Source organism: Podarcis vaucheri, assembly GCF_965113315.1.
Source record: "Podarcis vaucheri genome assembly, chromosome: 11".
NCBI lineage: Eukaryota > Metazoa > Chordata > Lepidosauria > Squamata > Lacertidae > Podarcis > Podarcis vaucheri.
This window is the reverse complement of record NC_138749.1, coordinates 45,079,083-45,090,216: the sequence shown is the minus strand read 5'-3', so window position 1 is coordinate 45,090,216 and position 11,134 is coordinate 45,079,083. Positions and strand designations below refer to the sequence as shown.

At 48.9% G+C, this 11,134-nt stretch overlaps 1 protein-coding gene across 4 annotated transcripts in view; it reads left to right on the top strand.

Moving 5' to 3' along the window:
- The first annotated feature begins 5,020 nt into the window (after positions 1-5,020).
- Positions 5,021-11,134, top strand: part of TRIM36 (tripartite motif containing 36) — a 55,037-nt gene continuing 48,923 nt past the window's right edge. Inside the window, exon 1 of one of the 4 annotated variants that reach the window (XM_082191568.1) lies at positions 5,021-5,161. In XM_082191568.1, the coding sequence (XP_082047694.1) occupies positions 5,099-5,161 (63 nt within the window). In that variant the 5' untranslated portion in view covers positions 5,021-5,098. The remainder of the gene's footprint in view (positions 5,162-11,134) is intronic. The other 3 variants (XM_082191572.1, XM_082191569.1, XM_082191573.1) reach the window with 3 other exon arrangements.

Sequence of the window (11,134 nt, the reverse complement as noted above, 5' to 3'; positions counted from 1 at the left end):
TGCTTGGGAGGAAGTTGTTATTTTAAAGTGATATAACAGACCCTCCAAGTGTCCCTATTTTCCAGGGACTGTCCTGGATTTACAGAAGCCATCCCAGTTTCTGATTTGATCCCACTTTTCCTTTGGACGTCCCTATTTTCATTGGAAAAGCTGAGGCTCCAATACTCTGGCCACCTCATGAGAAGAAAAGACTCCCTGGAAAAGATCCTGAGGTTGGGAAAGATGGCGGGCACAAGGAGAAGGGGACGACAGAGGACGAGATGGTTGGACAGTGTTGTTGAAGCTACCAGCATGAGTTTGACCAAACTGTGGGAGGCAGTGGAAGACAGGAGTGCCTGGCGTGCTCTGGTCCATGGGGTCACAAAGAGTCGGTCACAACTAAACGACTAAACAACAACAACAAAAGGCTGAACGTGGGCATTTTCTAGTCACAGTGTTGATATCTAGGGAGTTCGTTTTTAAAAGCGAACTACCCACTCTGGAGCTTTAATCCAAAATACCAACAACCTTGCAATTGCTCATAAATTGCATGTACCGTATTTTCGCTCTATAACACGCATCTGACCATAACACGCATGTAGTTTTTAGAGGAGGAAAACGAGGAAAAAATATTCTAAATGAAACAGTGGATGTATGATTTTTATGGTTCATGCTGTGGCCACAGACATGTGCTCTGACAGTGAGTTTGGGGTAGCCCAATGCAAAAATCCTGAGGATCCATGTGGATCCGTGCTTTGTAACCACGTTTTAAGTGGGGAGGGAAGGAAAAGAACTCAAGGGACAAGGAGCTTTTCCGCGGGGAGGAGGGAGGGAAAGAGCACTGTTGCTTTAAAGGTATACTTAAGGTATTTGCCCTATGCCTGGGTTTTTTTTCCATTTAACAGTTTGCAGCCTTTTCCTTCTGCTCCTTGTTTTGAGGCGGAATAGATTTGAGCAAGTGAGGAGGACTTGGATTGCAGGGGATTCGCCATTAGCTGTGTAAAAGTGCTCCTCCTTGCAGCCTGAACGATAAGCAGCCACCAGCAGCAATAGAATGGAGCACAAAAAAGCGGTAGGGGCACTAGGACCCAGACAATGCTCAAATCTATCCTGCCTGAAAACAAGCTGCTCCATCCCAGCCGATCAGCTGAGACGCGGGGGGGGGGGGATTTGCCAAGTTTTCCCCTCTCCCTCATGCCCTCCCCAGCCTTTTTTTTTTACTTCCTGGTTTTCACTGCGTGGCTCAGAGCTTGAGGTTGGTTTTATTTTGCTGCTGGTTGCTTAAATTTTATCTTTCCTGCCGTCTCTCTGCAGCCTCATTGCTCTGTTTAGAGAGCGTGCAGACCTTTGCTAGCGTCTGTCCCTCCTCCCGTGTAAGCGGCTGCTGCCGGCTTTGCTGCTATGGCTCTCCTTCCCTCCCTCCTTCCTGGCTCCAGGTCGCTTTAAAGAAAGCAAAGTGAGAGCCTCATAGAGCGTGTAAGTGGCTCCAGCTTTGCCTGACTGACGGCAGCCATGGCTCTGATCCGTGCATTCGCTCCTTAACAGCACAGGCATTTTCCCTTACTTTCTCGGAGCAAAAAAGTGCGTGTTTTGGAGCGAAATTTACGGTATTTTGGGAGGATCAAAACACTCATTTATTTGACTGCACGGTTCATATTACCATCTGCTTGATATTGCTCGGTACACTGGCTACTTTTCCTGTGGGTCATGTACAACTGATGTCATTTGCATGCTATTTGCATACTTCTGCAAACCTGTATTCTAGAATGTTAACAGTCGTATACAAGCAACAAAACCAGTTCTGCATGTGGCAACATCTGTGTGCAACCTGCAGGTTGCAGGCAGGGAGGTAACCTATGCATCCGTTTCAAGCAGCCACCATGAGCCTTACTGGTTATTATGGGAATCAATCCTCACACACCCATTATGTGCAGTGAAAACTAAGGATGTCCTCCTCTTCTACTATAATCCTGTTCCTAGGACTGAAGCTGTAATTGGAACAGATTAAGAATATAAATTAGGGCAGGGATGGGAACCTGCAGTTCTCCAGAAGTTTCTGGACTCCAGATCCCCTCATCTCTGTCCTCTGGGTATGTTGGTTGCGGAAAATAGGAGCTGCTGTCTAGCAACATCTGGAAGGTCGTGGGTTCCTCAACCTGCTTTATGGCATTGAGTTACAGTTATTCTATTATCTGGGTAATTCCAGCAGTGTTACATATATAAATCTGAGGCTGCAAATTTACCTGGGAACAGGTCCCATTATCAGTGGGATTTGCCTCTGAGTAAACGTGGCACTGTGGGTTAAACCACTGAGCCTAGGACTTGCCGATCAGAAGCTCGGCGGTTTGAATCCCCGCGACGGGGTGAGCTCCCATTGTTCAGTCCCTGCTCCTGCCCACCTAGCAGTTCGAAAGCACGTCAAAGTGCAAGTAGATAAATAGGTACCGCTCTGGCGGGAAGGTAAACGGCGTTTCCATGCGCAGCTCTGGTTAGTCAGAAGTGGCTTAGTCATGCTTGGGCACATGACCTGGAAGCTGTACGCCGGCTCCCTCGGCCAATAAAGCAAGATGAGTGCCGCAACCCCAGTCGGCCACGACTGGACCTAATGGTCAGGGGTCCCTTTACCCTTTACTTTAAACATGGGTAGGGTTGGGCGGCAACACTATTTTCGAGCGCTGTCTCCATTTTGATGTAGCGCAGAGACAAAATCATTACACCCAGCAGCAGATAATTCTATAAAAGCCATTTGGTACAGTATGTGTGCCTTAAAAAAAAGAAAAAGGACAAACCACTTTCAGCTCCCAACCATTAAAAGATCTATTCAATCAATACAATGCTAGTTTGACTGCAGTTAAGTGCCTCGTCATTCATTGTGACCTTGTTGTTATTTACTGAATCTTGTCACAGAGCCAGCTTTTGGGGGGTGGCTGGACAACTTGTGGCATGGTACCCCCGCTTCTGTGTCTGTGGTGGGCAGCAGCAGCATCACACACACACACACCGCGTGGCTGAGGGCTGCATTTTCATTTCCTACAGTCTCCCAGGCTGATGCTACACCAGGGAAACTGAACAGTGGGGAATTAAAATACCAGCTAGGTTCAGCAGTCTGGTGCTGCTCAGATCACTAGGCTGCCAGCAAGAGGGGTGGGGGGCAGGACAGACATTAGCGGTGGGCCCTGGCATCTGCCCCGCTTGTCATCCTTAAACTAGGAATCCTGAGGTAATCTACAAATTCTGAACTAATCCAGAGGGGCAGGGGAAGGCCTTGTCCATGTCCAAGGCTGGAATCCTATGCACATCCCTTACCTTATGATGTTTGCCGTTCTGAGACTGGCCTCGGTTGGGGAGGGTGGGATACAAATTAATAATAATAATAATAATAACAACAATAATAACAACAATAATAATAACCTGGGAGTAGGGTGACCATGGGATGTGGGTGGCGCTGTGGGTTAAACCACAGAGCCTAGGACTTGCCCATCAGAAGGTCGGCGGTTCAAATCCCAATGGGGTGAGCTCCTGTTGTTCGGTCCCTGCTCCTGCCCACCTAGCAGTTTGAAAGCACGTCAAAGTGCAAGTAGATAAATAGGTACCGCTCTGGCGGGAAGGTAAATGGCGTTTTCTTGCGTTGCTCTGGTTTGCCAGAAGCGGCTTAGTCATGCTGGCCACATGACCCGGAAGCTGTACGCCGGCTCCCTCGGCCAATAAAGCGAGATGAGCACACAACCCCAGAGTCGTCCGCGACTGGACCTAATGGTCAGGGGTCCCTTTACCTTTTACCTAGGGTGACCATACGCAAAGGGGCTTCTGCATCTTTAACAGCTGAGTCATGGAAGCCACCAAACCCTGGTTTCTGTTTTGATCCTGAAATGTCCCACTTTTCCTTAAGAGGTCCCTATTTTCATTGGAGTGTATGGAGTTATGCAAAATGCACCCACCCCCCAGCCAAGGTTATAAGTAACCATATAAGACATCTGAAGGTAGCCCTGTATAGGGAAGTTTTTTAAAAAAATATGTGTGTGTGTGTGTGTGTTGGAAGCTGCCCAGATCGGGAGGGAGGATAATAAATAATAATAATATGTCCTTTTTAAATGTGGGTTTTTTTGGGGGGGCTATTGGGTTGTTGTTTTTATTATAATAATAATAATAATTTATTATTTGTACCCCGCCCATCTGGCTGGGTTTCCCCAGCCACTCTGGGCGGCTTCCAACAAAGATGAAAAATACACTAAAATGTCACATATTAAAAACTTCCCTGAAGTTTATTATGTATTTTGTGGTTTTATACCTTGATTTTATTCTGTGAACTGCCCTGAGACCCCCCAGGCATAGGGCGGTATATAAATTCAATAAACAATAATGGAATAGGACACCCCTATTTTCATTGGGGAAATGTTGGAGGGTCTGGGGCTGTAGACCTATGCACATCCCTTACCTGGGAGGAGAGTGGCCAGATCCAATGGGGCTTCTGCACCTTTAACAGCTGAGTCATAGAAGCCTCACCTGCCGAAATTCCCCGCTTTCTTAAGGCGCCTCTTCCGCCCCTGGGCCACCCTGCCTGGAAGAAAGGACACCCCCAGACTTAAGAGTGAAAGTTGCTTAGGAGTAAACATGAATCGGATCGGGCCTATTGGGGTTCTATATAAATAGGCGCCTATAGATGGGATGCCTCGCCGCCCCCCTCCGCTTGATCCCCACTTGGCGAGCCCCCTGCCAGGCTGGCGGGGCAGCGAAGAGGATCCATCATCTCGTCGCCTCGAGGCGGAGCTTAAATATCCCGAGATGGGAGTTCAGCTTATGAAAATTTCACATCCCTCCAGCCTCTCGTGTGTTCCTTCTTTCCGTTAGCTCAGCCTTGACCGGCTCGCAAATAGAATCAATTAAGGCAACGGCGTCTGGTTTCCCTCCGAGCGCCCAGGGCGCGCGCGCGCTCGCTTCCGACGGCGGGGTGGGTGGGAAGGAGAGAAAAGAAAAAAGAGAGAGAGAAATAAAGGAAGAAAGAAAGAGATCCCCGCCAAGTGAAAGGGACGAAGGAGCCTGACTACAATATATTTATTTTTGTGTTGGGGAAGGCCGTCGGGGTTGTTTCCTAGCCGCCTCCCCGTTTCTTTCGCTGACGATGTCCGAGCCAGAGGAAGGGAGTGAGTTTGGCTACATAGTGGATCTGCTGGAAAAAGGCAAGGTAAGGCGACGAAACCGGGAGCCCCGATTCCTCTTCTTTCCGACTCGGGAACCTTGCAGTCACTCCCCCTTGCAAAGGCGGGACTGGGCGCGCGCGTTACTTGCTGCTCCGGCCGGGATCCGGCGCAATTGTCGATTTTCTTCCAGTTTGCAATGTGCGGCGGGAGCGGCAGGACTTGCCGAGTTGTTCCCTCTGTCATTTTCCCCCTCGAGGCTGGGAATACAACCCGAGAGGAGGGACGGCGGTCTGTCTGGGTGCAAAAGAACGACTTGTTCCTCGTTGTCGCTTTTGTCTTCTTTTTTTTGCCGGGCTGCAAGCGGGCGATTTGCATTTGCAAGGGGGCTGGCACTGGGCGGCGGAACCGGGCGGGCGTGGCAGGCGGAACGGGAGCGCCGGTCCCGTGCAAAGCGAGGGGATCAAGCGAGGCCGCGCTGCTCCCTGGGGCAACAGGTTGGGCGCTGCCAAGGAATCGATAAGCCGCCAGACTGCAGCCAAGCCCCGGCTCGTCTCCCTGCTGCGCCCCGCTCGGCCCAGCCGGGGACTAGACGCGCGGTGGCGCCTTGAAAGCCAAGGGAAAGGATCCGGCCAGTCGAGTTCCTTTATAGATATGGATATATTTGCATGAAATAACCTGGCGGATATATGCACCAGGAGCAACTTCCAAAGTTTGTGTGTGTGTGTAGCTTTGCTAATCTGTTGGAGCGGAGGTCTTGTGGCACTTGCTGAAGCCTTTTCGCTCACGGAGTTTATTCCATAAGAAAAGGTGTTCTGTCTTTAAGGCAGCCTTCCCCGAGGTGGCGCCCTCTAGAGGCATTTACACATTTGTCGACTTGCCACCCCGTTTTCCATTGTCTATTAAAAAATATTTCTCCCCCTTTTCTGCACCCTTTCTTCTATCTCTTATACCATAACAATACTATAATCTCGAATCCCATCTGTTGCTTATAGTTCAAATCCTGCTCCCGAGTTCATCATATTAGAGTACAGTGGTACTTCGGGTTACATACACTTCAGGTTACATATACTTCAGGTTACAGACTCCGCTAACCAAGAAATAGTGCTTCAGGTTAAGAACTTTGCCTCAAGATGAGAACAGAAATCGTGCTCCCGTGGCGCACCAGCAGCAGGAGGCCCCATTAGCTAAAGTGGTGCTTCAGGTTAAGAACGGACCTTGGGGTGGCACTGTGGGTTAAACCAAAGAGTCAGAAGGTCGGCAGTTCGAATCCCCACGATGGGGTGAGCTCCCGTTGCTCGGTCTCTGCTTCTGCCAACCTAGCAGTTTGAAAGCACGTCAAAGTGCAAGTAGATAAATAGGTACCGCTCCGGCGGGAAGGTAAACGGCATTTCCATGCGGCTTAGTCATGCTGGCCACATGACCCGGAAGCTGTACGTCGGCTCCCTTGGCCAATAAAGTGAGATGAGCACCGCAACCCCAGAGTCGGTCACGACTGGACCTAATGGTCAGGGGTCCCTTTACCTTTACCACTGTATTTAAGTAGTCCGGGGGGAAAGGCTTCCATTCTTCCGCCAAACAACCATCGTTAGGGTCTCTTATTTTGGCTGTTAACTTTGCCAATTCCGAATAGTCCATAGGCTCTAGTTCTCAACATACTTGGCCCTTTGGCCATGCCATCAAGTTGATGGGATTTGTAGTGCAAAGTACCGTATTTTTCGCTCTATAAGACGCACCAGACCACAAGACACACCTAGTTTTTGGAGGAGGAAAATAAGAAAAAAATATTCTGAATCCCAGAAGCCAAAACAGCAAGAGGGGTCACTGCGCAGTGAAAGCAGTGATCCCTCTTGCTGTTCTGGCTTCTGGGATAGCTGTGCGGCCTGCATTCGCTCCATAAGACGCACACGCATTTCCCCTTACGTTTTAGGAGAGAAAAAGTGAGTCTTGTAGAGCAAAAAATACGGTATATGGTGGGCACTGGTTGAGGAAGGCTGCTTTAAAGTGTACCAGACTCTCTTATACCCAGAGCCAGCACAAGACGTTTTGCTGTAGGCAAAATGCCCAGTGCTGCCCCTGCCCCCACGATGCCCCCCATGCAGACATGAGCCCCCTCTCCCCACTGTAGCAGCTGCACTACCACCAGCCTGGTTGCTACAACTTGTACCCTCACCTTTGAATACAGTGATGAGAGTGAAGCCCTGGTGGGGCTGGCAGTGGTCCAATGGCAAGGGTTGGATCCGCCGCCTGAGGCGGAAGGCTTCAACTCACCTCATGCATGGGTCAGATTTGGAGGTGGAGACAACCTGAAAAGCGGATAAGAACATATCTTCATAATAAGATCTTCATTGGCTCCCAGTACGTTTCCGAGCACAATTCAAAGTGTTGGTGCTGACCTTTAAAGCCCTAAATGTCCTTGACCCAGTATACCTGAAGGAGCGTCTCCACCCCCATCATTCAGCCCGGACACTGAGGTCCAGCGCCGAGAACCTTCTGGCGGTTCCCTCGCTGCGAGAAGTGAGGTTACAGGGAACCAAGCAGAGGGCCTTCTTGGTAGTGGCGCCTGCCCTGTGGAACGCCCTCCCAGCAGATGTCAAGGAAATAAACAGCTATCTGACTTTTAGAAGACATCTGAAGGCAGCCCAGTTTAGGGAAGTTTTTAATGTTTCATGTTTTGCATATCCTGTTGGGAGCCGCCCAGAGTGGTTGGGGAAACCCAGCCAGATGGGTGGGGTATAAATAATAAATTATTATTATTATTAATATAATTGAACGATTCAGTTGTTGCCAACTCACAGGGTTAGTATGAACCCCGCATCCCTGAGAATAAGCCACTTAGTTTATGCTGCAGAGGTATAGACTGGGGTTCAGAGAAAAGCAGACCACTTGGATCTATTTGAGAGAGAAATCTGGGTGCCAGGTCTGCTCTCTTGTACTGGGAAGGCTTTGGTCAGAGAAAAGTGTCAAGGAAGGTGGCTGCTGTCTCTAGAGTCTTGGTTTCTAGTACAATGGTACCTTGGCAATCAAACAGCTTGGCTCCTGCACAAATTGGCTCCCAATTCCCACAAACCCAGAAGTGAGTGTTCTGGTTTGCGAACGTTTTTCACGGGCGACGCGGCTTCCGATTGAGTCAGGAAGCTCCTGCAGCCAATCGGAAGCTGTGCCTTGGTTTTCGAATTGTTTTGGGACTCGAACGGACTCCCAGAACGGATTAAATTCAAGGACCAAGGTACCACTGTATTTTCTCCAGCACCCCAGAATTATCTCATCTGAGGGGGGGAGGAAACAGCAGCGATTACTGGATAGTTTTGGGGTGGGACTGACCTACCTTTCAATATGGTTGTTGTGTGAGGGAGCTTGCAAACAACTTCTCCTAACCTCTCGCTTCCATTGCTGGGGCTATTGGGGTGTTAGCTACTGTACTTCACCTTCCCTGCCAGTCAGAGCCTGTTCTGTGCTTTTCATGCATTCAAGGGGAACGTCTCTGTTTGGAGGGACTGGACTGTTAAAAGTGACAAATCAGCATGAGGCAGCATTTGCGCTACTAGGCAAAGGAAGATCCTATTACAGTGGTACCTCGGGTTACATACGCTTCAGGTTACAGACTCTGCTAACTCAGAAATAGTACCTTGGGTTAAGAACTTTGCTTCAGGATGAGAACAGAAATTGCACGGTGGCGGCGCGGTGGCAGCAGGAGGCCCCATTAGCTAAAGTGGTACCTCAGGTTAAGAACAGTTTCAGGTTAAGAACGGACCTCTAGAATGAATTAAGTTCTTAACCTGAGGTACCACTGTAGCTGCTTTCTCCAGGACCCATACTTACCGTAATTCCTCTGTTCTAAAGTGTTGACTGTGACTGCTGGATTAAATTAGAATTAAGCAGGAATAGATGTAGTTTATGTTGAGAATAAGTTGATTTGAACATGTCTGGGGTCGAGGTTGACGGAGAATATTCCTTTGCCCGAAGCAAACATTATTTAAATAAATCTTAGCTGGCTGAATTCTGATTAGGTTAGGAAGAGAAATTGGAACCCTTCTGCTCAGTAATTTGATTACTGCAAACTCAAGACCCATGCTAGCTAAGAGCTTTTGGCAAAGGGGCAAAGCTTCTAAGCAAGGAGGAGTCTATATTTGATCACATAATCAGAGTTGGAAGGAACTCTGAGGGTCATCTAGTCCACCCCCCCTGCAATGCAGGCAGTGGCGTAGCGTGGGGGTGCAGGGGGGGCCGGCCGCACCGGGCACAACATCTGGGGGTTAGGGTTAGGGTGCGCAAATCCACGGGTTAGGGGGCACAAATTACGTGCCTTGCCCCGGGTGCTGACAACCCACGCTACGCCACTGAATGCAGGAACATGCCACTGTTCCTCACGGGGATCGAACCTGCAACCTTGGCATTATCAGCACTATGCTAACCAATTGAGCTATCCAGCTGTTCTGTGTGTGCCCCCTTTCGAATCTGACTGGCTGTGTTTACTTCAAGACACTCTTAAGACAGCACAGATTGCAGGGCTTGGAAATGCTCCCTCTCAGTAATTTCCATGTTCCTTACAAACCACAGAGATAAGCACCTGGCAAATGCACCCTTCCAACCAAGTATATCTTGCAGGTATAGGCACCAGCGGGGTGGGATTAGCCATGGTTCCTTGTTGCAGGTGCATGCAGTGGCAAATGTGTATTTTGTATTGCAGGTAAGGTAAAAGGTAAAGGTAAAGGACCCCTGGATGGTTAAGTCCAGTCAAAGGCAAGCCAAAAACCAAAAACAAGTCAAAGTACAGTGGCACCTTGGTTTGCATACGTCTTGGTTTGCATATGTTTTGGATTACAAACACATCAAACCTGGAAGTGCGTGTCCCGGTTTGCAACCTTTTTTTTTTATTACAACCCTTTTTTTTTAATTACGAACAATGTTTTTTTGGAGGCCCCATTGGCGAAAGCGCGCCTTGGGTTACAACTGTTTTGGTTTACAAACGGACCTCCGGAAAGGATTATGGTTGTAAATCAAGGTACCACTGTATTGCATAACACAGGGGTTGTCACCCTTTTAGGGCACATTTGTATAAAGCTATACGGGTGGCGCTGTGGGTTAAACCAAAGAGCCTAGGACTTGCCGATCAGAAGGTTGGCGGTTCGAATCCCCGTGACGGGGTGAGCTCCCATTGCTCGGTCCCTGCTCCTGCCAACCTAGCAGTTCGAAAGCACGTCAAAGTGCAAGTAGATAAATAGGTACCACTCCAGCGGGAAGGTAAACGACGTTTCCATGCGCTGCTCTGGTTCGCCAGAAGCCGCTTAGTCATGCTGGCCACATGACCCGGAAGCTGTACGCTGGCTCCCTCGGCCAATAAAGCGAGATGAGCGTCGCAACCCCAGAGTCTGCCACAATTAGACCTAACAGTCAGGGGTCCCTTTACCTTTACTAGTGAGGAACTCAGACGATATCATTGTTCTTCCTGTGTGTGGCAGTTATTCTGTCCGTGATATTTCTTCCTGTCCTTGTAAAATGTTATGTCTATCTTTTCCTGCTTGTTGCTGTTCTCCATCATGCCTTGGGCAGAGCTAATAATCCCATTGTTGTTTCAGAAATTTCTCAGTTGCTCCGACATTTGTAAACCGGAGGGGTTGTCATGGGCACAACAAGCAGGATACAGCTCTTTCGCATCCCAACTGTAACACCCACCCGCCCCAAATTACCTTCTGTGCTGCAATGAGGCTTGAAGAAAAGGCTTCTGTATGCTACGGAAGGCTTCTTTCAAGTGTAATTTCAGCAGGAGGGCAGGATGTGACCCTCTGGGTGCTTGGAAGGGACACATACATGCTCACAAGCAGCATGTTGATGACCCTTTGCACAATTTGTGAAGCGCCCTTGAGACAATACCATTTATTGAGCAAGAATACCTTTACAAAGTTTCTGTTGATAAAGATGACTCTGCTCAAAAACCTATCAGTCCTAACGCTTCCCTGAACACAGCTTGATTTCCACAGAATATGAGGTAAAAAGGGTGTGTTGGACACAGCAGAAAC